Source organism: Simochromis diagramma, unplaced genomic scaffold (genome assembly GCF_900408965.1).
Source record: "Simochromis diagramma unplaced genomic scaffold, fSimDia1.1 OVJJ01000596.1, whole genome shotgun sequence".
NCBI lineage: Eukaryota > Metazoa > Chordata > Actinopteri > Cichliformes > Cichlidae > Simochromis > Simochromis diagramma.
Window position 1 is genome coordinate 24,620,781 of NW_024387245.1, and position 27,312 is coordinate 24,648,092.

The following is a 27,312-nucleotide window of genomic DNA, read 5'->3' on the forward strand; positions in this document are numbered from 1 at the left end:
GATGTAACCTCTTAGCTTCTCGTTTTACTCCACTATACGAAAGCATTAAATGTACTTTAAGATAAAAGTTTGATTTTCAGCAATTTGAGAAATCTTGGGGTGCCACTCAGTATGCGAACATGTGGGGGCAGTACTGAGCCATGAGTAATGAGTCTGCCGGGAAAACACACCACGAAGAAGACTGTCAGGCTCGCCATGGCGGAAACAGAGCAGCAGTCAGGTAAAGCTCGGCTTGATGCTCGTGCTCGGCGTCAGCAGTGTGTCGTGTGTTGTTTATTTGACGCTTTCAAGGCAGTGACCTTTAGAAACGAGGCTTTAGGGTTTGATTTAAGGGCTGTTAGATGAACCTGGAAGCCAAGAGCTGTCCACACTCACTGACTGCAGGTTCTCCACCTGGGCTGGTTGTATTTGAACTCTGTGGCGCAAATACGGTGATGTTAGCAGACTTTAGCACAGTCTGACAGAGACACAGTCTCCTTACCTGGCTGTGTGTGAGGTGTCAGCTTGCACACAGTGAGTAAAAAGTACTCAGTACTTTCTGGCTGCTGACCGGAGTCAGCACATTGATTAGTGTCGTCTTTAAAGGGGACCTCGATTCCCGTGCTTGAATAAAGTTGTTGAAAACACACTGGAAAGATTATTAAATTACTTTACTAATACTAGGTATTGAATGTCGGTGAACAGGCATATCCTTTCAAGCGGAGAAAAAGGTCTGCAGATGCAGTGTTTGCTTTCAGAGTATTGATGGAGAAGGTCAGAAGGAGCTTCACTGTGTCTTTGGATTTAGAGAAAGCTTATGATAATAGGGCGCTAAGAGAAGAACCGTGGTACTGCTGGGTTGAAGGTGGGTTTACATCAGTGGTCGTCTTTGAGCATATTTGCAATTCAATTCAATTTTATTTATATAGTACCAAATCACAACAAAAGTCGCCTCAAGGCGCTTCATAGATAGAGGAAAAACCCAACAATCATATGACCCGCTATGAGCAAGCACTTTGGCGACAGTGGGAAGGAAAAACTCCCTTTTAACAGGAAGAAACCTCCAGCAGAACCAGGCTTAGGGAGGGGCGGCCATCTGCTGCGACCGGTTGGGGTTAGAGAAGGAAGACAGGATAAAAGACATGCTGTGGAAGAGAGACAGAGATTAATAACAGATATGATTCAATGCAGAGAGGTCTATTAACACGTAGTGAGTGAGAAAGGTGACTGGAAAGGAAAAACTCAATGCATCATGGGAATCCCCAGCAGCCTACATCTATTGCAGCATAACTAAGGGAGGATTCAGGGTCACCTGGTCCAGCCCGAACTATATGCTTTAGCAAAAAGGAAAGTTTTAAGCCTAATCTTAAAAGTAGAGATAGTGTCTGTCTCTCGAATCCAAACTGGAAGTTGGTTCCACAGAAGAGGGGCCTGCAAACTGAAGGCTCTCCCTCCCATTCTACTTTTAAATACTCTAGGAACAACAAGTAGGCCTGCAGTGTGAGAGCAAAGTGCTCTAATAGGGTGATATGGTACTACAAGGTTATTAAGATAAGATGGGGTCTGATTATTTAAGACCTGATGTTGATGCACAGGTCTCTGTGGACTATAATGTTTGCAGGTGCAGGAGGGTCTGGAGAGAAGAGGAAGAATACATGTGTGCGAATAGGAGGGGCAGGTGTAACGGTGATGCTGCAAGGAATAGAAGTAGTGAAGATGGATGAGTTTAAATACCTGGTTGTCAACCATACAAAGCACCAGACAACACTGAAGAGAGGTTGGAGACTAGTGTCGGAGATTTGTGATAGAAGGGTAGCAAAAAGAGTGAAAGTAAATATTAACAAGATAGTAGTAAGACCTGCTGTGATGTATGGTTAGGAGATGGTGACGATGACAAAAAAGAACAGGAGGCTGAGGTAGAGGTGGCAGAGATGAAGATGTTCAGATTTTGATTGGGGTTGACCAGAATGAACAGGTTCAGAAAGGAGAACATCAGAGGGACCGATCAGGTTTAACATGTGGGAGACAAAGGATGTTAAACATGGAAGGAAAAGAAGCAGACCACAGAGAAGATTCGTGGATCAAACGAAGGAGGGCGTGCAGAGGGTTGGTGTGACAGACGAGGATTCGATGGAGGCAGATGATCAGCTGTGGCAATCCCTAAAGGGAGCAGCTGAAAGAGCATTAACCATAGACTGTATATAAAAGATTAATGTAACAACTGTGATGTCACCCACTAGTTCAAAAATCTGTTTTTGATGCTTTGAGTTTAACTTTTTGGCTGTCACCAAACATAAGTGAGAAAGCGATTGATTTTTGACTCTAAATGGCGATAACATTTACTAAATAAGCTTCATGTTTGTTTTGGTAACTGAGTCCATAACATCATCGGGAAAGTGTTTACTCAGATCATAAATCAAGACTGAAGTAGGCTTATTTTCTCATAAACAGCTATACAGTCTAATCTTTGCAACCTGGAGCCACCCCCTGCTGGACATTACAGGGAGTGCAGGTTTACATCTCAGACTGTATAGAAAAGATGGAAACACCCACTGGTTTTTGACTCAGCCTCATTGTTATTCGCCCCCATTTTAGGTTTTTGAGGCCAAAGTGACAATATTAGGACAAGAGGGTGAAATTAGATGTTGACTCTAGGGGACTGGCTTGCTTATGGAGCCTCTAGTGGACATTAGAGGAACTGTAGCTTTTGGTGCATCACTTATCAGCTCGAGTGGTTGAAGTTTAGTTAAGAGCAGTGTGCAGCCGGAGCTTTTGGCTCATGGGGATTACTTATTTATGCACTGATGTCATGAAAATTCTCTGTACTGAATTATTTTTTAGGATCCACTCCTGAAGATGAAGCCCCCGAGGAGGGGGCCAGCTTCACCTTTATGGTGCCCAAGAAAGAAATCAGCATGGTGCCTGACATGGGAAAGTGGAAGCGCTCTCAGGTTGGTTCCTCCCTGTGGGCGTGTGCACGCGTCTTCTTCGAGAGTTGTCTGTCATATTGAACGTGATATAACCATCGACTATGAAGGAAAAGTGTGGCTGTGAGTCGTTTCTGGAGGCTTTCGGCTGTCACATGGTGAAATTGGTGACAAAGATGGTGCTGTAGAGGGCACTCCACCAGAAACCGCCTTCTGATTGTTTTGGTTGCTACCAGGTTGCCTCTGTTGCCTGTAATTTGTGAGGAAGATGTCATCTGCAACAAACTTGTTAGCAAGTATTCAGTGATTTTCCAGTTTTGGTCGCCTCCTTGGTTACTTTGCCGGCACTGAGGGCGCAAGCACTCGCCACTCAGACAAAACCTTCACATGAGTTCTGATATAGGAGGAGAAGATCTCAAAATTGGAAGCAAAGGAGTTTTCCCAGAGTGTTTGAAGAGAAGTCCTCCTCATGAAAAATATCGGCAGCTGTGGCAATCTGCTAGCAACCAGATCCATCACCAGGTGGTTTCCCTAATAGGTCAAGGAGCACATGTTTTTTTTTTCCCCAATGACATGGTCGCTGGTGGGGGGGCCCTACTGACTGACTTTAGTAATCAATTCCCCAAACTTCAGCAAACACTTAATAAACCTGTTAGAGGATACTAATTTTTCCTTGCCACCAGTGGCTGCCAGTAGAGCAGGGCGATATGACCAAAAATATTTATCACGATATACATTTGAAAATTTGTGATAACGATATAACTGACAATATAATTGACACTAGACAAAATGCTTTACATCTCCACAACTTTATTAGTGCAAAAAACCCCATCAATGTATTTTCACTTAAACAAGCAGCTGTTTTTTTTTTTATGTGCATTAAAGTTGTGCAAATTCCTTGCTGACAGTTTAACCAAAAGGTTGCGTATGGGAAAGGAATTACTGCTGTACCATGTGTGAAATAAAAAATAAATAAATAAAAGGCATTTCCAGTGGAAACTGGCCGACATATCCTCAGCATAACCTTGTATACTATCCACAAAACTTAAAAAGAGGTTATACACACACAATACGGTAATATTATGTTGAAGCACAGTACGTATCAGTCCGCGAGGCTCCTGCCTACGATAGCCGCAATGCTCCGACAATCCATCAAGCGGTGCGGGTTTGTAGCTTAGCAAAGTTGTACTAAAACATTTGACAGATTTTCGAGCGCCGTGTACGACATAAAATCGTTTCGAGGTCAGTAAACACAACCAGAATCCAAACATAAAGCACACGGGATTATAATCTGTCGATTTTCAGAAAAATCAAAGGATTGATTTTAAGTGTGCCATATTTTCCAAAAAACACGGTAATAACGACGGCCCGCTAGCATGCTCTACCAAAAATAGTGCTTTGTTGTGTATCTGACCGACGAAAGCTAAACCAGTTCCACACCACTGAAGTTGCAGCATTTTTACAAACCAATTCTGGTTCATCCGTTTCATTTAACGATCCGCTTTCGCTCTTCTCATTCTGCGTCGTAGCCATGTGCGTATGTAAACATAGACACTGCGCATGCACGTTTTACCCATATTCTATCGCAATATTTCATTTTCCTATCGTTGCCCAACATTACACCGGTATTACCGTGAACGGTATGATATAGCCCAGCCCTAGTTGCCAGATGGTTGCAGACTGTTCTCTAGGCTTGTGTGACTGACCTTACGTTGTCACCTTGTTTGTCACATTGCCAAAATGGAGGACAAGTTAACATCAAATGTTTAGCAGTCACATGTATGCCATACTGCTGGAACACTGGTCTGATGTGTGTTTTTAACTTGCCTCTCTGCTTTCAGGCCTACGCTGACTACATAGGCTTTATTCTGACGCTGAACGAAGGTGTGAAGGGAAAGAAGCTCACGTGTGAATATAAAGTGTCTGAGGTACGTGATCTGCTCGTTTTTGTATACTAAACCAGCAGATCTGCTGCGTAGCAAGAGAAACGCAGCAGAGCAGAGCATCAGCTGTCATTTAACGCCTGTCAGGTTAAACTTTGTCTGCAGAGAATATTTGGTGCATTTTAAAGTGCCAAGCTGATAGTTTGGTGATGTTAACCAGAAAATGTGGCCTCGTGCATGTGTCACATATAACCACACTACAAGTAAGAGCAACAAAAATGAAGAAAGCATTAAAATAAAGAATTTCGATTTTAGAGAAACCAACAGGCTTGAGCTGGTTTGTTATCTGCCCCGACTCATGATGGTCCTGCTGCAGTCACTGCCTTGTTACTTTTCCCAGACGGTGGAGAAGCTCATGGATCTTCTGGGAACTCTGGACCGATGGATAAATGAGACGCCTCCCGTCGACCAGCCGTCACGCTTCGGAAATAAGGCGTACAGAACCTGGTTCGCCAAACTAGATCAGGTCGGTACGCTCACACATGTTCTAACACACATCCATGCACATGGGCTGTGGCTAGCAGTTAATTTATTTGTATGTTTTGTTTGTAGGAAGCAGAGGCGCTGGTGTCGGTGGTCCTCCCTGCTGATAAACGTGCAGCAGCTCCAGAGATTGCTGTCTATCTGAAAGAGTCTGTGGGAAACTCCACCAGGATAGACTACGGCACAGGTAACAGTGCTCTATGTCACTCCAGTTATCAGTTAGCTTTGATTGGTTATGTTGCTACCGGATCTTTATTTCCTCCACAAATCAAAGCAAAGTTGTTGTTCTACCTGAACGTGTTGCAGCTGTTGTTGTTGTTCTTTAGTAGTTTTGCATCGTCTCATCAGTGCTGGCCCAAAGCATTGCTCTGGTCTACAGCAGCAGTAAAACTCAGACCTGGTGCTGTAGTCAGATGCCGAAAAGTGATCTCAGCGGTGCGTTTGAGTGCAGCTCACACACTTTGCAGACTAATCCTGCAGCTGTTTAATGTTCGTTTGTCTCTTCAGGTCATGAAGCAGCTTTCGCAGCGTTCCTCTGCTGTCTCTGTAAGGTTGGAGCGCTCAGGGTGGATGATCAGCTCGCTATCGTCTTTAAGGTGTTCGACAGGTGAGCTGTCACACTAAACTGCAGTATGCTGTTAATGCAATGGTAAATGTTCAGGTTTAAAAATCTGATTTTGTTACAAATGAACTGAACTGCTCTCCAAACAAACTTTAATTTACCAAAAAGCACTGCTCCCTGTTTATTAGTGGTGCAACGGATCACGGTTGATCCATAATCCAAACCGATCCCACTCCACGGTTCGGCACGCACATGATCCGAAGATTTGAAAAAGAAGAAAAAAGTATGCGTATGGTGCGCGTGGTGGGTCTGTCAAGCGATAGTTATGGTCAGCGCTAGCGGTCCAAGTGGAGGAGCAGAGGAGTTTGCGGTATTTAAGCAGCCCTTTGCTGCCCAGTCTGACCGGGCTAAAGCTATTACAAAGGCTATTGGGTGTTTAGCTGCAGATGGGAGGCTATATTCAGTTGTGCAAAACAAGGGGTTTAAACTATGATGAAAGTGCTTGAGCCACGCTATGATATGTCGTTGCGCGTCAACTTTAGTGGCAAGATTGTTCCAAGCATGTATGAGCAGGAAAAGTTTAAAGTTATGGCTGAACTGTCCCAGGCATCTTCTGTTGCTCTAACTACTACAAATGGGTGGACCTCCAGGGCAACGGACAGCTACGTGACCGTGACCGCTCATAATGAGCGGTGTATGTATTATGTATTATTGTAGAGTCTACCTTACAATATAAAGCACCTTGAGGCGACTGTTGTTGTGATTTGGCACTTTATAAATAAAATTGAATTGAATTGAATTGAATGGTAGATACAAAGACTGTACTGCCCTATATTGTATCATTTTTAATTTTTTTTTAATAATTGCGTGGAATGAGTCTTGAGTTGAATGTTTTTAACAGGCAAAAAATACTTCAATAAGTAAATGTTAAATTTTTGTCTTTTTTCTTTTTTTGCTGATCCGAAATTGATCCGATCCGAACCGTGAGATTTTTGATCCGTTGCACCACTGTTTATTATACTCCCTACGCACTTCTCTTCTTTTTTTTAAACTCTCCCTGCTTTTATTACACTCTCCATAGTTTTTGCTCTCTTTCTCTTTCTAATAACATTATTTCTGACGTTATTACAGACCTGTGCCAGAATGAAACAGTCGCTGCTGAGACTGATCCCTACTACATGCACGTGAACATTGTCCTGATTGTGTTTTCAGGTATCTCGAAGTGATGCGGAAACTGCAGAAGACCTACAGAATGGAGCCGGCTGGGAGTCAGGGTGTCTGGGGGCTGGATGACTTCCAGTTTCTCCCCTTCATCTGGGGCAGCTCCCAGTTTATAGGTAAGAGCCATCAGGTGTTTTTGTGGAGGGAAGCACATGAGATTTCCTCTACATCTTTAGACCAGTCTGCTTGTTAAGTCTAAACTGAGCACTCCTTCATTTCCTCCATTTCCAAAAAAAAAAATCCTTTAAAGTAATCAATTCGTTCAGCTCATTCATGATTATTTACAAGCTGAGATAGAAGTGAGAAGAAATGTTTCATCTAAGGATGACATAACTGGTGGCTTCGAGGGAAGAAGGTACCTGATCCATGTACCTTATTCCAGGAAAGGTGTCTTTTCTCCTGTGGAACTCAACATATGATGCAAACCTCAAAGATTATAACTTATTGGCCACCACTAGAGGGAACTGTGAGGTGCCTCATAGATGCTCTACATTAGGACAAACTGCGGTGTCAGTAAAAGGAAATAAATACTCAAACAGTTTTCCAGTGGCAATAAAGGAGTGGTCTACTATTCCCACATTTAAGACTCAGCTGAAACCTTGTACCTTTGACCATCTTACTTCTATCTGATGGGTTTGTCGTCTTATTTGAGTGGTGTAATGTTTTTATGTGAGATGACAGATGTAAATTAGCAGTTTTAGTTGATGTCAATTAGATAAAGAGAAAAGAAAATAATCCTCAATTTTGGTGTCAGAGTGTCTCATTGAGGTTGGCTGAGTGGGCAGCTGTTGTCAGAAGGTCTTTGTATTTTCATTCGTTTTTATTGGCTTTATGTGGGTTTGCTCATTTCTGTCCACTTTTAGCATAAAAGTTTTATGTTTTAGTGTCATTTTTAAGTCTCATGGATAGTTTTGCTTGTTATGGTGACGATGGCAGTATTTGTCAGATTGTAAGATTTAAGAAGTTCAGGACAACACAGTATGAGTAAATTTCTCAAACCTAAGCTGAACTATACATATAGGTGTGTGTGTGTGTGTGTATAAACACACACACACACACACACACACACACACACACACACACACACACACGTTTATTTATTTTTATTTTTATACATTTTGAAAATGTGAAAGCTTTTTAAGTTTGCATACATGTCGTGTAGTGACTGTCCCTGTACACTAGGGGTCCTCAGTCCATTATCGATCAGAGGCAGACATACCAGCCTAACTGCAGCTGCTAACAGTAAACATATTATATCTGGGTCAGTGCGTGAAAAATCAGTGACTCCCACATGAATCAGCTGATTTTTTTCATGTACAGTAACTTTATTTAATGAAGCAGTTTTACCCTCATACTATAAATATTCTCACAGTTACATGCCTTCAAAGTGTACATATGCAAGTTGAAATTTGGTACTTTTTAATTATTTTACCACGACTTTGCTCTCATAACATAACTCATAAGCCCCAACTACATTAAACTTTAAAAAAAAAAAAAACAACAAAAAAAAAACCCACCACTCATAACCCAGTTTAAAAATAATGCAAACACTTGCAAGACTTGCATTATTTACTTCAACGTGTGAAGGTTGAAGCTCACTTTAATATCAAAGCCAGATTCTATAAACGCAGGCAATGATTTTAAGTGTAAATAAAAATCGTATAAACCCCTATTTTATTCAAATTAGAACACAGAAAACACTTCAGGTGTTTGAGAAAACTGACATTTTTAAGAAAAATAGGAGCTTATTTGGAATTTGATTTTAGCAACATGGCTCAAAGGTTTATCAGAAGCAAAGGTGGGCAGAAGATGATGCAAAACACTGCATCTACTAACTGAAACGGATTTAAAAAAAAATGTTCCTCTCGCTCTGTTCAAAAGCCTGCACCTCTGATGGTATGTGGGTTCATCATCAGTGGAAAGGCACCATCAGTGCTGAAAGGTATATACAAGCTTTAGAGCATCATATGCACCGTCCAGACATCTTTTTCAGGAAGGGCCTTCCATATTTCAGCAGGACGCTACTAAACTTTTCCAGCTCCATATTTTTGTACTTGGACTCTTTTATAGTAGCTTTGCATGATCATCAGTTTAAAATAATCCTTCTTTATCTTATCCTGGACCTTGAAGCAGCCCTTCAAGTCACCCTTTGTCTGTATAACAAATTGGTACCTCCTCCTAGTTTAAGCCCACCTTTATTCTGATTGGCTGTCCCTCGTAAACAGAAGTGGGTGGGCCTTCTGTGCCTGAAATGAATATGAAATTAAGAAGGGAAGTAGCCTTTTTTTACCCTCTTTTCTTTAAAAACACTTAAAATGAACTAAAACTGCTGTACTTCAGGTGCATAGTGACACGCGTTGTTGAGCATGTGCACTTACGGTCCAAATCTCCTCCTCAGATCACCCAACACTGGAGCCTCGGCACTTTGTCGACGAGCGGGTGGTGAACGAGCACCATCAGGACTACATGTTTCTAGAGTGCATCAAGTTCATCAATGAGGTGGGGAAATCAAACTCCAGCAAACGTCCACCTGTGTCATTTTACTCACCTGGGTGACCCACTGGTTAGAGGAAATATTAACAGCCTGAGGTCCTCTAGGTTGTGTCCCACAAAATTAAATTTTAGTTGTTTTTTTTACTTCAGTTTGTTTGGCCTCATTTGGTACTAGGGCTGCCACGATTAGTCGACTAGTGACGATTACGTCGACTATTAAAATTGTCGACAACTAATTTAATAGTCGACGCGTCGTTTGACGCTTTGTAAGATCCCAAAAGACGCAGGAATAAGTGGTAGTATTTAAGAGTGTAATAACGGACTGAAACAGAAGATGGCAGCACTACATGTCCTGGGATACCAGCTGCTGTTAAACCCCGAAGAAGAAGAAGCAGTGTCCGGGTTCATAGCTGTGTCCGGGTTCATAGCTGTGTCCGGGTTCATAGCTGTGTCCGGGTTCATAGCTGTGTCCAAATTTAGCGGCCGCATCCTTTGGATGCTGCATTTGTAGGCCAATTACGTTACAGCGACACGATGAAGCCTGTCCAAATTTCGAAGACTCCCCCAAACGTGGCCGAAAAATGAGTCCTTCATTTCCCCAGATTTGAAGAATGGGTCGGGTGTATCCTTCGTGGCCCAACCTATCTTAGAGTTCATAAAGCGGCCCAGCCAATTCCAGTTTCCAACAATGGCGGCAGCTACTTAGTTTTAATATTACTCTTATTATTCTTTCTGGGTCACAAAATAAACGTTTAACATATTTTCAGGCGAGAATGTAGCTGTGTAAACCTCAAATATCTGCTCAGTTTATCAAGACATCACATATTTGCAAAAGTGCTCCGATGTTTTCGGAGATGTCTCTTACCCACCTGCTCAATAGCTAGAGGGTTCAAGGCTCACTAGAGCCGGCGAGAACAGTGATCTCCCGGCACATTATTTTCAAACCCCCTACTCAGGTTAAACATGATATATAAGTCACTCAGATAATTTAAAAATGTAATTGTTTGGCTTTTTTCAGTGTTTTATTTGTTCCTCAGTAAATTGGTTTGGCTGAGATTAAAGTTATAGTTTTTACACAGCTGAATAAACGTCAAACAGAGAACTGATTAAACAGAAGTGTGAAATGGTCGAGAATTTACTCCAGTGTCCTGTTAAATTTTACATAGAAAGAACAGATGGCCGAGTTTATTAAACTCCACCGAGACAATCTGCAAATTTCATTAAAAGTTTAATAAACTATCATCTTGTCTTTATTTTCAGTTAGCACATACCTTAAACACTTCAAGCTGTAAGCTAATGATAGCTATATAAGAGGAGACGCATGCTGGTGCAATAAGCTGTACGTTTTACGCCCAGTGGATGCATGATCTGATTAGTCGACTATCAAAATAATCGTTTGTGGCAGCCCTATTTGGTACAACCTTGTTTTGTTAACCTGCTTCAGTTCAACGTTTTTTGGGATGTGTTTATTTATTGGGACATATTTTTATGACCCATCCTACACCCCTGTTAAAACTAAATGTTATTACTTTTAAACAGGGTTATATGACAGATCATAATTTTCTCTCTTTTCTTTTCTGGTTGCCTGACTATATTTAGAGGTACTTCACAGGAATTTCTACTCCTCTCTTGTAACAGAAATAAAGCAAAGTTTGAATATTTGCCTCCCACAGCAAACAGGGGGAAGACTCCAACCAACAGCTGGTATCAAATTACGGAAACATGTTTTCAGAACTTACCATTACAAACAGTTTAGTTCACTTTTCTCTCTCAATCTAAAAGCCTCGACTCTGAGCTCCAGCTCCTCCATTTCTGATTGTTGCCTGATGGGAAATATTTTAACTTACAAAACTGTTTGAATTGAGGTCAGTTAATTTCATAGCATCAACTTTGTGTATAATCTTCCCATGCAAGATAGAAATTGTGGTCAATATGATAGCTGCATGATGTAAGTCTCCTGATCAACCACATCCTAACGATTCTGGAGGCTGTTTGAAAAAACAGAATTTAATGTCACGTTCAAGAAACCAGTTTGAGGTCCTTTAACATTTGTTTCATGGTGTGTTATGCTTGTGGTAGCGGGTATCTTAGGATGGCTACACGGTGGTCAAAATTTCCAATTTCGTGTTGACCAGGCACCATTTTTCATTTTCTGTTGTCCAGTTTCGGTGAGCCTGTGCAGGTCTTACCTGCCATGAGTGGCGTAGGAGTGGTGTGGCCTTCTGCTGCTTTAGCCCATCTGCTTCATGTTATGCATTCAGATGATCTTCTGCACACCTTGGTTGTAATTTGAGTTAGCTGCCTTCCAGTCACTTTTCCTGCTCATTCTGATGCTCGGTTTGAACTTCAGCAGGTCGTCTTCAGCATGTCTGCCTGCTTAAATGCACAGACTTGGTGCCATGTGATTGGCTGATTCGGTTAACGACCATCTGAGCAGGTGTGCCTAATAAATTGACCATTGAATTCATATTCTATACTGTTAGCAGTGTACAACTAAGCATTTTAGATGTAACATATGTTTGTAGATGTATTGTCACCGTCCTGTAGATACACACGTGTTTTGAAGCAGTTTGTCTGCATTCAATCAGATTTTATTTTCATGAATAGGAGCAGCTGAAAAAACCCTTTAATCACATTTAAGCTGGTTTAACAGAAGAGTCATATTGTTTATTTTGTTTTTGTGATTGTGATTTATTTCAGATCAAAAGCAATAAAAAGCTAAAAAAATAAGCAAAAACCTTTTAAGAGGGAAAGAAACATTGGAAAACTAGTGTTTCAAGAATTGGCCTTTTTGTAGATGTAGGGGTTAAGCGAGCCTGTAAATGACCTTTGTTAGCAGGACGTCAGCTCCCAGCTTTTATTTTTGTTTCTTCACCTTCACTGTTTGGCTCAACAGTCTCCTTGCTCTGCATCACAATAGGACGTGGGTTTGTCCACGTGTGCGCTGCTGCCATCTAATGGACAGCATGACCACTGTAAATGCATTTAAGATTTTTATAAACCACTTCATCAGAGGGGGTTTAATCTCATTTCTGATTGGTATACAATCTGTGTGTGTCGTGAGACATTGCATGTAGATTTAGCTGTTAGAAGTAAATAGTTGGACCACAGATGAATGTGGTTTTGTCCAGGAAAAGGAAGATGACGAGGGAGGAGGGAGAAAGGAGGCAGATGGATTTTGTTGGGAACGTGCCAGAGCAGGAACCGTTTGCTTTGTTTGGGGTTTTTGGAGGAAAAGGAGGGGAGGGAAGTAGATGAGGGCGTCGGTGGAGCGACTACATCCTTTTCCTCCTTCCCCTCCTCTTCTCCTTCCCTCTCCTCCCTGACCTCTCCCTCCTCCTCTTCCTCCTCCTCTTCCTCACGGTCATGGAAGGATGCTGCCGCTGTGTCCGCGGAGCTCGTCAGCTGGCTCACAGCTTGTTTTTTCAAGCTTTTGTTTTCTTCTTTATCACTTTTCTGCAACTTTGGTTAGTTTTTATGTGAAACTTAAAGCAGGTAGTGTGTTGATTAGATACTAGCCCACACAACAAGCACGAGGCTGATTCTGTATGTTTGTGGCTGTCTTTGGTTGTTTGTCAAAGTTGTATTAAAGCAACAGATCTTCCTCTGTGGAAACTACCAGAATATTCCCATTAAAATATGTATTGTGTCTCAGTGTTAAAAAGGTTTTGAGATTGAGGGGAAAAAAAGAAAGTCTTTCCAGCCGCACCACACTTACCTCAGCAACACCATAGCATGTCATTGCAAAGGAAGAATAAATGTTTTCTTCTGTATGATGGCATCAGACAGGCACAGATAAAAAAATCAAACAATTTCACCCACCAAAACTGGAGCTCAGACTTCTTGTATGGTCTGTTAGTGCGAATCTCCAAAGATGCCAACACCACAAACACAAACTGATCGAGAAATTCAACTCAGGGGCTCCAGTTAGCTGAAGTGAAACAGACTAAGAGACAATCCATAAGTTTTTAGACAATGGCGCAATTTTTCTAGTTTTGCCTGTGTGCACCACCACAGTGGTTTATAAACCAAGCAGTCCAAATGTGATTGAAGTGTAGACTTTAATTGAGGAGCACTAACACAAGTATTACATCCTTATTATTGTAGGTTCTTTGCCTTACAGTATAAAGCAGCTTTAGGCGACAGTTGTTGTCTGTTTGGTGCTGTATAAATAAAATAAAATTGAGTTGAATCGGCAGCACATGGACGTAACTTCGCTGTCTGAAAAAGGAAGTTCTTGCCGAAATACTTAAAACCTGCATTCAGTCTGAAGGCCACCAGACGGTAGTTGATACAGATACTCTTCCTTTTGAAAAGTAATTGGACAGTTCACCAGGAAATAGTGTCATAGTTGAATTAAGCAGATTAAAGATCTGAAGCTGATTTCAACTGAACTGGTAGCTTTTCGCATGAACTTTCAATATGAGGTCCAAGAAGATGTTGATGGAAGTGAGGGAGGCCCATCATTGGGCTGTGAAACCAAAACAAACCTGTCAGAGAGGAAGAAGAAACTCTAGCTGTGGCCATATCAACAGTCTGGTACACTTAAAAATAAGGAAAGCACCAACCAGCTCAGCAACATCAAAAACCCTGAAAGATCACAAGATGATTTAAAGCGGATGATCACAGAATCGTTTTCATTGTTAGTAAAAACAACTTCACAGCATCTACCAAGTCAAGATTGGTATCGAAGAGGTCGGCGTCTACACTCGAGAGACACCCTAATAATGAGTGTAAACCCAAGGTTTACAACAAAGAGCAAACCACCGGTTATACTCAAGAACAGGAAGTTAATGTTGAACCTTCAAAATATGCCCAGAAACCAATGAGAGAAGTCACAGTGTCTTTATCCACCTTTGTTTTGAAGTTGCACCATTATGCGGGTCAAAAACTTTTATTTTGAAAGGAAATATTCAGTAAAACCCTTCAAAATAAACACTTTCCATTAGATTTAAGACAGGATTAGCTTGGGATTGCCTGTGTGTCCATAAAATAATGCAAGGTTTCTTTCCATCTTACTCTTTGTGTCTATAAATACACTTTAAACACACTTTGTTTTTCTTTGTAAACAGTCTCAGATACACACGATAACACACATCTTCAGCGCCCTTTCCTTTCTTGGATGTGTTACTGGCCTAATTCAGTCTCGACTGCCGGCGTGTTTGTCCTCATTTGTTTACTGTTGCCTGTAAGCATACACTCCACTCCATACCCGAGGATTTTCCTCCCATTCACACACATGTGGATACTTCAGACTCTCTTTTTTTTTTTTTTTCATTTAAACACAAGGCTCTAGTGTGTGTGAGAGTGTGTATGTGTGTGTGTGTGCGTCCTAAACATGAGTCACTTCCTTCCCCACATGCTCTTGTGAATCACTCCTTCCTCCAGGGAATACGGGCTGTCTCCACCCCCTCCTCCATGCCCCCCCCCCCCCCATGTGTTCTCATGCGAGGCCCTGGAAAGTGTCTGGAGCTGTGTGAGGAGCCGGGGGTTGGATGAGGGGGATGGAAAGAAGGGAAAAAAAAAAAAAAGAAAAAAAGGAGGGGGTTGTTAGATTGATTCCCCTCAGGGTCTGGGTTTGGGTTCCTCGGCCCTCCTGGGAGAAAATGGTGGGAAAGCCGTTGATGCGCCTCACTTTTTAATTTATGCATTTAGAAATTCATACATTTGTTTTTGTTTGTGTGTTTCTGAGCTTATGCAGAATGTATTAATTTTGAGGTGATTGCTGGATGAACAATCAGCCTTTTGTTCTTTTTAACATTCATCAAATCACTAAAAGCCCCATAATCAATGTAGCAATAATAATTATTATTAAAAAAAAGCTTGTAATCAGAAGCTTTCTGCATGTCTTTATTGTTAAAATTGTGACTGAAAGCTCATTATTCATTCGTGTAACAGAGAGACATAAAAGTTAACTGTGAAATGAAAACTAATTATATTATGATTTATATGTCATGTAATGTTTGTTCCTTTTCAGCTATGATAGCAATCCACCTGTTAAGTGATGACATATCAGCCCTGTTTCCGGCTCATTCCCAGTCTCTTTGGCTTCTTTTTAGCACCGTTCATGTGCAGCACATCTTTAAGCTCAGTTTTTAATAATTCACAGTGTAGCTACAAATCATGGGTTTGCAGTGTTTTGGTCAACAAAATGTTGGAAATCAGGAAATCATGGCAAATAGAAACTGTGGGCTCTCAGCCTGCCAGCCGTTGGTCAGTTTCTTGTAGTAGCCCCCTCTCGTTTGGAGTTTTTTGGAGTCTTTTTCACAGGCCTCAAATCTTAGACTTGGTTCTAGATTAGGCTTTGGCACAGACTTGAAAATGAGGATTAAACGAATTGTGTAAATTGGATCTGGCAGAAAACCTACCAAATGGTATCACTCCATTCCTTAGGTGCCTGCTCTGGTTTGCATCTCTGTGTAGAACGATTCAACATGCAGCAAGATAACGTGCTCAACCACACCTCCCAACTTGACTCAAAAATGACTCAAAGACCAAAGAAGACCGAGAGGTTGTCACACTTCCTCTCAAGTCCCATGACCTTGACCCTACTGGACCCTAATCAAGACTGATATCACAGGAGCTTTAGGATCTTCCGTGGAGTCCAAACAACTCGAGTGGTGCTGCCATTGAAGCTAAAGCGAGAGAAACAAAAACTCACAGATTCAGCCTTTGACTGCTGATATTTGTTAAGATGATACCATTTATAATGAAACAGTTTGTTGTCATGTTTTGGACTCCACAGTTTCTATCTTAAATCAGCATTTTATGAATTCAAACATTATCTTCATGTTTCTCTGCATGGAATTAAGAAAGGACGGTGACAGCTTAAAAAAAGTCTCATGAAACCCTGATTAGAGGTTAATCAGTTATTTATAATTGCAAAACAGTTTCTCTTCAAACTCTGAAATGTCACATTTGAAACTCTAATTACTAACCTTTTGGTGTTAGCAGTGGATCACGTGACTATGTGTCGTGGAAGAAGCAGAGCATTGGCACCTGACCCTGCAGTTGTTTGTGTCTTTCAGCTCATTGTTTTGGTTGTAAGGTTTGCAGCGTAGTCTTTACAGCTTTATCAGCTGCTGATTTTCAGCCAATAAACATTTAACTGATGTCTTATCACCTGTTGAAGTTGTGTGCGCTTTTACTCATCTGATCGGAGTCTTTCGTACCTTAAACAGCTAATCACATGTCGTTGGTTCTATACATCCAATCAGAACAGTTTTTCTTTAGAAATGGAAAGTAGAATTTTCTTTTTGGCATCAAGAGATTGCATCAGTTTCTTTAAGGTGGAAGTTCAGCTAATTTGAGCTTTTTCTTTTTTTTTTTCTCCCTAACTCGATCCTTTGTTCATAGCTTGTCACTCTTTGGAATGCTGTCAGTAGCTTCACGTGACTGCCAACCATAGACTGTCTGCAAAAGGTGGACATGACCCTTTGGTTTCTGGAATCCATGTTTTGGAGCCTTGGTGTTAGCATTTTGGCAACCTTGTTGTTTGCGTCTTTGTGTTTAGAGCCAAAACTGACTGTAGTTAGATGAGATGGTGACATGCTAAGATATTAGCTAACTTAAGACTTTTAAACTTGAATTATTTGATCTTTTTCACATTGTTTACATATTTATTGTCAGTAAAGGACTGTAGGTCCAGTTTAGTGACTCCCAGCACATGATATGATATCGTCATCAAGCACTTTTCTACACCTTAATACTTTCTGTCAAACATTCACACTCTGGAAAACTTCAGTATTTTGCTCAAGGATACTTTGGTACACAAGGGATCGAACCACAAACCTTCTGATTAATAGATGACCTGCTCTACCTCCTTAGCTACAGCCATACAAAGTGTTCCTCCAACTTCATAATGAGTGTTGTTGCTAGATCGTTAATGGAACTGACCAATCACCTTTCTTTTGACATTGCTTCAAAATGGCCACACCCCCAACAACCCCTGTGGTTTCAAAGATGTGCCATCATCTGGTCAAAGTGATTGAACACTCACCAAAGCCTCTTACGCCAGTCTGTTTGTACCATACACATCATGTTTTGTCCCTATCTCGCCTTTACAGGTCTATAAATAATTTTGGGCAAATGTTGACTTTTTAGTCTTTTAAGGTCTGCAGGAGTTTACACATTTAGAGTTTTCACTGTGTAAAAGAAAAGAAGTAATGGCCATGGAAACCTTTCCTACCAAGTAAATGGGTTATATTTGGAATCCTCTGCATCTGATTCAGTTTAAAATGGCCAAAGCTCCATCAGTGGAGAAACTCTAGCCTTATAAAAGCTACCTTTACCACCCACAGGGGGGCTGTTTGAAGCTCTAAGACAGATTTTGGAGTAAAAAGGTTGAAATACTATCCTTTAAAAAAGTATTTAGGCATTGCGATGAAGTGGATTAAGGAGATGTAGAATTTAAACTGTGTCTCTCTTTGTGTGCAGATGAAGACGGGTCCGTTTGCTGAACACTCCAACCAGCTGTGGAACATCAGTGCCGTTCCCTCCTGGTCCAAAGTCAACCAGGGCCTGATCAGAATGTACAAAGCTGAGGTACGCCTGCTCTCCCCCCCCCCCCCCAGTCTCACTGACCATTCATCAGTCTGACAAACGGCTTGCTGTAGAATCCAAATCCAAAACACAGAGAGAACAATTCAAATCAGAAGTTTACAGATCAGATAAACAGGGGCAATTCTAGGATCAAACCTCATATTTTCATGCACATGGTGCCTTGCAATTAATATTAATGTAATATGCTTCTTGCAAACACATTCAGTCCTTTTCACCTTTGCAAACCTAAACTGAGCTAGATAAACATTTAAATGTTTGTCTTAAAATGTAGTGTCTAAGAATGACTGGGAATAAATATTCACAGTTCTTAATATAATTTACTGGTTTTAAGGTGAGAATTTTAGTTGTGAACCTGAAGCAAAAACTCAATAACTTTGACCATAATTTTCCAAACTAAGTAAAAGAACAATTTGTAGGAAAGCGAATAATAGCTTTTTTTCAGTCCCTTGTACTCCAAGCAATTAAAAAAGCTCATAATGCCACATCAAACATCTGGACAAAATACAAACTAATACTAGAGTTGCTATAACCTGTAACCTGTCTCCAGTAGAGAAGTTGGGCAATGCTTTGTTTTGTTTTTTCAGGGGTGATGTTATCAAAGTTAGGGTTGCTCGAGCCCTGCCAAAAGGGTCTAAACTCATCAATCCATGTAAAGCACTTTACTTCATTTATTCTAGTGTGTTTGTACCACTCATACCTGTCTTTTTTTATACTGCAAAGGGAGCTGTATCTCTCAGGTGGACCAGTTTATGTGAAATGGATGGTGTGACAGGTATACTGCAGGGTATATTCCTCCAGTTTAAAGTCTTCACTGTGGAAGCAGAATTAACTGCTGTGTGGTGTTGAACTGAAAATCTGCAGCCATGCTAACAGATCACATCTGCTGTTTCAATTTTTTCCACATTTTGAATCCTAATTGTAGCACATTCATACACGCAGTTGCAGTAATTTTGGTTGTAATAAAGCAATAATACACAAAAACTAGCTCTCAAACATCTTAGGTTGCCTGTCAATACATTTAACCCCACAGCAGCCATATTATTGGTGAAAATAGTGGGCACAGACCTTATAATGCTTTTTAAATAAGTGAACTATAAAAAAATATATAACTGTATAGTTATTAGGAAAGATGGAAATAAGCTATAAAGATCTAAAGTGTTTTTTGCAGCAGACTGTAAAAATGTTTATTTCTGGTGTGCAGTCGGACATTTTAAATTGGGAGTCTATGGGTACGGACTCGCTGTGGGAGCCTCAAGTGGATTTTAGAGGAACTGCAGCCGCCATGTTTGTTTCTTCCCAAGTGGGATCTTTTTGAATGTGTGGTCTTCCAAACTGAAAGTCACGGCTGATTTCTTGAAAGATTTAAGTGACGTCTGAAGCTCTTTTCTTTTCTCCTGCTGCACTGCTGTAGCTTTTGTGGTTTCGTGAACCCAGTTAGGCAACACGCAGTCAAAAAACTGAAATGCACACAAAAAAAACATTCTTGTGTAAACTGGATTTCTTGTAATTCTTCACCCGGACTCAGGAAACTGCGTTTTCTTGTTTATGTGACATTTAAAAAGTCAGGTTAACGCCGACTGAGACCAGAAAATGCCCAGACTGGCTGTGCTTTTAGGGAGCGGAGGAGCGAGGCAGGAAAGGGTTAAGAGAGAATGGAATTACGTGTGTGTGTGTGTGTGTGTGTGTGTGTGTGTGTGTGTGTGTGTGTGTGTGTGTGTGTGGGCGGTTGGGGGGGTTGTCTAAGCCCGTTCTCCCCGCCTGCATGCCCACATCCTGTGTTTTCCAGAGCAGCCTGTGAGTCTTCCCAAAGAGCTGAGGGGCCAAGCTGTCTGCCTTCCCCTCCTCCTCCTCCTCCTCCTCTGCCGTTCCCTTCATTAAATCCTCCCCTCCCTCTGTCCCGACCTTCCTCCGAGCCTGGAGCAACCATCAGCAGACTTGCATTCCTCTCTCCCTTTTCCTGGCCCCACACAGGGTTTCGAGCAGAGAGCCGGAGTAGACCTAGAAAGAGCCGAATTCACCATTTTCAGTCTGAGAGGAGTTCATTCTGGGGCCTCGCTGGCTGTTTTGAAGCATCTGAATTTGTGAAATAAAACACAAACACAGGAAAAACAATGCTAGAGGGACTAGAGGAGTGTGTATTGTAATAGTTTAAATAAAGAAACTGCCAGGATCCTAGTTGCCAGTGATTTTTAGCCCTTTTACAAGTGACATATTTATTTTTTCCCATAATCTTCTGAAATCAGGCAAAAAATTAAGTCCAGAAGGTAGAAAACACTTTAAAAAACACAGGCTATACTTTTTGTTAGATCACAATGAGTGTGTAATTTGCTAAAAGAGGTACTTTCAAGTCAAACTGAAGGAAGGTCATGCATTTGCTGAGGAGTGTTTCCTGAAGGTGATTAATAAACATGTTAAAGAGCAACTATTCTACCTTTCCTGTCACATTGATATTAAAATAGGCTACTCAGACACTCGTTTTCACCCAGTGGACCTCTATGCTGTCACAGAGAGAGGAGGTTGCCCATATACCCTTATATGGGCAACTTGAGCACAAAAGACCCAGGCCCTTCTGATTACTAGGACCAGCCAATAAAAAGCTAAAATGGCTAAATGCTACCACTCACTGTTCAAAAATCAGTCCACAATAAAAAGATGGCTGTATTGGTGTATGTGATGCTAACAATGGAAATTCCAGCAATGCTCACACAGCGCCCACGTGCTAGTCAAAGCCGCTGTGACCTGAAACATACGTAACTTTAAGCCTTAATGAAATGTAAACAGGTAAGTTATTTTAAAAAATCCACCCCCTGTACATTTATGACAGGTTAAACTATCCATAGAGGCCAAAACTCTTTTATTTCTGCTGTAAAGTTGTCCCTTTTAACATGGGAGTCTATGAGGACTGAGTGACCAGTAAAGCCAGCCTCTGGTGGATGTTAGAGGAACTGCAGCCTTTGGCACTTGATGTTTCAGGTCTGGAGTTTACTGCCTGGGTTATTATAAAGCGATCAGGGTGCTGTTAAATTGCTCTCTGATTAAATTAGACGGTGGGTGGGTGAGTAAGCGACTCTGGCGAGTGTTCTTGAGCAGCGGTGCGGCTCGCTGATGTGTTTTTAATCGTTCCTGGAGGACAGCGGAGCTCTGTGAAGATTGGGAAAAGAAACGTAAACAGCCCTTGATAGCAGGAAAAATAGAAGTTATCACCACATAAAATGGTCAGCAGTTAATTAGAGAACAAAATGAACCACTGTAGGTTAACTGCTGTGATGGTTTATCACAGTAACTTCTCAGTAGCGTTAATTGCATGTGTGTTATTGTCCTGCTAACGGTCTGTGACAGATAACCTACACAGGCTTTTAATGCTGTGTGTGAAGAGTTGGGCTGTGATCAATGACCGTTTGATGCTTTTACAAGTTAAACATTGATTGAATATCTGTTTAGACAAAAGGTCTGTGAGGCGTGTTTTTCCACCCCAGTTCTGCCCACATGATCGTGACCGATAGTGTCACGGCACAGACAGCCCGAACGCTCCTCCCATCCCCCCACCGCCGCTCCCCCCCTCAAAAAACAGGTCCGTGTGTGCACACAAAGAGCCTCCTCTGGGCTCCTCCACAACTGTTCTGAACGGAGTCGGCATGAAAGATATATATATATATCTCGATCTATAGATAGATAGATAAGGGGTGCAATGATACACAAAATTCACGGTTCGATATTCTTTCGATACAAAAAAAATGTTCATGCTTTTTTAATTTGTCATTTATTAAAATTATAAATATATATTTTAACTCAAAAGTGCAGTTTTTAAATTTAATGTTGCTGAAACAACAAAGGGATAAAATAATAAATCTGTCTGATCGAGAAATCACTCATCTTTGGAAAAGAGAGTTTATTCCAGAGAAATGGCTCTTTCCAAAATAAAAGCTATACTATCTGCTTCTTCTGGGCTATATTCTCAGCAGCATATTAAACATATCAGGTCCCCATAAGGAGAATTATGTGCTAACGGCTGTCTAAATGACTCGGGTAGTTTGTAGCATGCGTGCTTGTTGTTTTTGTCTGCTTTCACTTGTCTTTGCACTAGGATGATGTCGGCGTAAATGTACAATCTGAAATGACGTTAATGCCACAACACGGCAAATCTTCGATTAAAATCTATTCTGGCTTGGATAACGTGATATCGATTCATTAAAATCCTGAATCGATTTTTTTATATAAATGTATTTTGCCCAAAATTCCAGAATCTCAGGTGAAGCGTCACAAAATTTTGACAACCACCAAACATTTTAAACAGTAAATGAGAGCAGGTACACGGCTTCTGCACAAAGACGTAAACACAAAGCACGGACCCGCGGATCAGAATCAGTGAGATGTGGCTTTCTCACCCGACCGCACGGACACGGTCGGGGCTGAAAGCTGACAGCTCGCTGATTCTGATGTTTCGGCGGGTCCACGCTTTGTGTTCACGCCCTTTTTGCGCTGATTCTAAAGCTGTTAGTTTTATCTCTCTCCAAACAATATTGACCGAAACAGCAGCAAAAGAAGATCCAAACTAAGCTTCACATAAACATTGTCATGGACTCCCTCTTACTTTTGCTGTTTTGCTTCCACCACAATAAAATCACACTTCATGCACAGCTCTCTCTCTCTCTCTCTCTTTCTCAGTGTACTTCAAGAACAGTTTCCTGTCTATCCCCGAAATCTGTTTTCTGCATTATTCGCTTGCTTGTTACGCACAAGGCTATGGTGTTTACAGCGCTGTCGGCCGATGTTTATTTTTCCTTTTACTTACTTCCGAAAAGAAAACCTAATTTCTGCCGTTCAATGAACAAATTTAAACTTTTTAAAATTATACAAAATGCAAAACGCTCAGCTGTGTCTCTAATAAAACCGCTGTAACTTCAGAGGTAATGTTCATAAGTTGATTAATGGTTTTCTTTCGTTTTTGATGTACTGCAGAATATTTTTATAAATTCCCAGGCCAGGAAAATCACCTTCATGTTTTTCTGTGTTTTATCTTCAGCTACTTTGACACAAAGGCCTCTGCTGTGATGCTCACACCTTTGATAAAGTCTTGCGTGTGTCAGCTTCCTTTTTATAGATAGAAAAATATGTAAATGTACTGATCTGAATTATAATATTTCTGACTGTCTGAGGCAAAATTTCCCAGATTCAAATCGAATTGAATCGAATCGAATCGTGGATCGAATCGATTCAGGACCTTGTGAATCGGAATCGAATTGATTCTAGAAATCGGTGACGATACCCAGCCCTACTAAACACTGTTTCAAATTAGCTAAAAAATGGCAGTCAGCCACTTAATTACGTAGTTCTCTATTTCTGATATCTGCTGACATTAATTTTACAAGTTTTTGGTCCTCACGTGGTTCATATTTCCTTTACATTTCTTCTTGTGTACTTTTTCCTCACTTTCTCATCGTCTTGAGTTCGCCTGTACTTTATTGTCCCCTTTAAATCATGTTTTTCACTCACACTTGTTCTCCAGTTTCTCTGCACTTGTGTATTAGTTTCAAATGTGTGTTTGCTGCCACACAGAAAGTGAACATTCTGACAGTATTTCAGAGTAACCCTGAGATCACAGTTAGCCATTTTACTTTTTTTTTTACATCTGTTTGCTGACTCTTGTTTCTCTTCCCCTTAACCTGTCATATACATCTTTGTCTTAGTTTCTCAAATATATTTTGTATATTTTCTTCCCACAGTAGTTCCACTTATGATATTATCTTGAGTTCACCTGGACCTTATTATCCCCTTTTAGATTATTTGTTTTCATTTACATCTGCCCTACGATTCATCTACACTTTTGTTCTTTTGTTGTTTCAGCTGTCACAAAAAATGTTCAAATGGACAAATTTAGATACTTTTGATATTATATTTCAGATCACAGTTAGCTTACTACTTCTCTGAAGCAAACTGAGATATTAAGTCTTTTTTCCTTCCTGTTTTCCCTTTGTTTTCAGTGTTTGGAAAAGTTCCCCGTGATCCAGCACTTCAAGTTCGGTAGCTTGCTGTCCATCCAGCCGGCAAAGCCTTGACTGTCATGCGAGGAAACGCGATGGAAAAGACCAAAATCCCAACTCGTTGGAACCTGCAGTTTCCCTTCCTCTGGCTTCCTCACGTGCAAATCCGACAGTAGCAAAAGACAACCACATGTAGTGTGACACCTCATCCCCTCATGGGCACGCGTGTGGTCATGAAAGCTTGCAGATATCCATAACTTTAATGCAAAGGTGGAAGAAGAGCTTTGTGAATCTGGAGCATCACATTTTTGTCATGTTATTTAAGTGATGGATAGAGTTTGAGGGACTTTTGTTTTGTTATCAGGTTTGCTCATTGGTGCTTTATATTTAAATTTGACACTGGAGTGGATAAAAATATGACTTCTTCATAATCTTCTGCCATAGTTCCATCTTCGGTTTTACTGCTTTTTCAACCAAATGTTTGCATTTGTTTTCTTTTTTGCAGATGTACCAATAATTAAATTTCCCATTTTGTCCAAACTTCTCATTCATAATTTGACATGAAAAATATACTCTATATTTTATACTTTAAGAAATGTATTGTGGGAAAAGTAACTGATTAGATTTGACTGTCTTTGCATGAAAGCTTTCTTTTTCATTAGTTTTCTGTCCCTCGCTGTCACCGTCAGTAGTGTAAACCGGTGTCTTCTTCCAATCCCGGCCCAGTCTGAATCCATTTATTTCATCTGACATCAGCTCCAATAGTAAATACTGTAAATTGACAAATCATGAATAAATTCCTGTGGTTGTTCTGTGCAGCTTTTTCCTGAAAACGCTCACCACAAACAAAAGATTTATGATTTCTCTCTCCTGCTTTACATTTTACGTGTTCTAAAGCCGTTTTAATTTAATAAAAGAGAAGCTATTTTTGTGACCCCCAAAACCTGATTTCATACATTTCACCTCTCTGTGCACTTGATTTGTCTTCATATTTTCAGTGTAACATTAAAGCCACTATATAAAGTCCTGTGCACAAGTCTTGAGCCACCCTTCATTTCTTAATTTTTGGGGGGAAAGTATGAAATGCTTTTATTGAAACGTGCAAACACCCTGAACTCTCTTAATCAAGCTGCCCATAATTGCACTAGGTAATCTTCAGAAATAGTTCTTTTTCAAGGACGTTCCAAGGTCTTTGTGGGATGCTGGCTGACACTTTCTGTGACTATGATCCCGCCCTACCTCTGCGAAGGTCTGTGCTCTGAGGAGATCAGTCAATGACTGATCATTTCCCACTGTGTTTTTCTGTCAGCGTATGCTTTTGCTGCATTGGCAGTGTGTTTGGGATCACTGTCATGCTGACAAACGAAGGTGCGGCCAATCAGATGCTTTCCGGGTGGTATTACATTTTGTATCAAAACCTGACTGTACTTGTCTGCTATCAATTTTGACAAGCTCTCCAACAACATTGGCTGAAATGCAGTCCAAACCATGACAGAGCCTCCACTGTGTTTTACAGATGGCTGTAGTTAGTCACTGTTGTACTTCAGTGCATACTGACGGTGATTTGAACCAAAACTGTGACATTTGGATTCATCACTCCATCAGACCGGTTTTCACTGATTTTCAGTCCAGTTATTATGTGATGTGGCTCATATCTCAGCCCTGTCTCCCTTTCTCAGTAATGGCTTCTTGGTGGCCATTCTTCCACTGGGACCATTTCTGACGAGGGTTCAGTGAATGGTAGATGGATCAACTGAAGCTCCAGAATGCGTTCCATGTCAAAGTAGACCAAGTTTTCTACTACTAGCTCTTTGGGAATCGCCTTGTTGATGAAAAAATACAATTTTATACTGCCAGAACCAGAAGTTACGCCCACCTTTTATAGAGTACGGTGAGTTCAAGGGACGTGTTGTTAGACGATGAGGTCGACAGACACAGGTGTGTCGAAAGCAGACCTACCCCACATGTATGCAGGTGCTTTTGGAACCTAAATGTTGAGAGGTACGTCTCAGGGGCAAGAAATGTTTTTCATTTTTTCATTACTACATCTTTTTTTTTAGTTTTTAGTTTTATGTCTGCTTTCACTCGTTTTAATCTCTTTTCTTTCCCCTCATTTAGTTGTTGAAGTTGATGTTTTCAATAATAAATTTTATTAAAAAAGTGGCTTTCAAAACACCCAAGGACACTGTACAGAGCAAATACTCCAGGCATAAAAACAGGAAATAAACACAATAATAGAAGAAAGTTTAAGAGCATGGAGAAGTTATACAGAGTAGGCTATGTTGAGCAGGTGGGTTTTGAGGGTGGACTTAAAAAAAACTTTTTCCAGCTAGTTGTATAACTTCTTGTTTCAGGTCTTCTTTCAGTTGCTTCTCTGTGGTCACTTTGCATCATTTGTCATTTATTGCTTTTTTTTTTAGATTTTGTTTTCTGGCTTTTTGCTGTTGATTTTATCTTTGTAATCATTTTTGTGTGTTTGGAATGATTTTACCCTTCATCTCAGTAATTTTAAATGTTTTTGTGATTATTTTATGTTAATTTTTTATTGTTTTGTGTCTCCCTTCATTAGTTTATGTCAGTTTGCTATCATTTGCTCATCATACAGCTTTGTGGATCTTTTAATCTCTTTTTAGTCATTTCTGCATCTATTTGGGTCTTTTTTTTGTCGTCTTTGCAGTTGGTTTGCTCCATTTGATGTGTCTACAACTGTTTCAGATTGGGATGTTTTCATTTGAATCTCTGTTCATGTCTGTTTTGGTAGTTTTATATCTCTTTCGATTCTTTTATCCCTGTCGCATCATTTTGCATCTCCTTGTAGTCGTTTTACTTCCCTTAAAACATCTCGTCATCTATTGCTCCACTTCACTCCTTTCTTTGCCTGTTTTTATTTGTGTCTCTTCAGGAGAGTGCACATCTTCACAGACACTACACCTCTCATTATGACCATCATATGTCAATTTTGGGGTGTTTTTACATCTTTTTTGTCATCATTTTATGTCTAAATTGTTTATCTTACATTTTTGTGGTGATTTCAGCGTCTTCAGTGTCATTTAATATCTCTTTAGAGTCATTTTGTCTTCTCTGTGCAGTGATTTATTATTGTCTCTTTCATTTCCAGCTATTTTATGTCTCTGAGATTCTTCTTAAACCTCATCTCAGTG

At 40.6% G+C, this 27,312-nt stretch overlaps 1 protein-coding gene across 2 annotated transcripts; it reads left to right on the forward strand.

The window, feature by feature from the left end:
* Positions 1–7: 7 nt before the first annotated feature.
* Positions 8–25,187, forward strand: ptpa (protein phosphatase 2 phosphatase activator). Of its 2 annotated transcripts, none has more exons than XM_040000301.1 (10): positions 8–220; positions 2,821–2,930; positions 4,748–4,834; positions 5,190–5,315; positions 5,402–5,519; positions 5,840–5,939; positions 7,107–7,231; positions 9,514–9,614; positions 18,045–18,152; positions 24,152–25,187. In XM_040000301.1, exons 1-10 carry the CDS (start codon positions 148–150, stop codon positions 24,224–24,226), a joined length of 1,023 nt encoding a protein of 340 aa, XP_039856235.1. In that variant the 5' UTR covers positions 8–147; the 3' UTR covers positions 24,227–25,187. The 2 variants fall into 2 exon arrangements, with proteins under 2 accessions (XP_039856235.1, XP_039856234.1); XM_040000300.1 differs by lacking the exon at positions 8–220 and adding an exon at positions 246–844.
* The last annotated feature ends 2,125 nt before the right edge of the window (positions 25,188–27,312 follow it).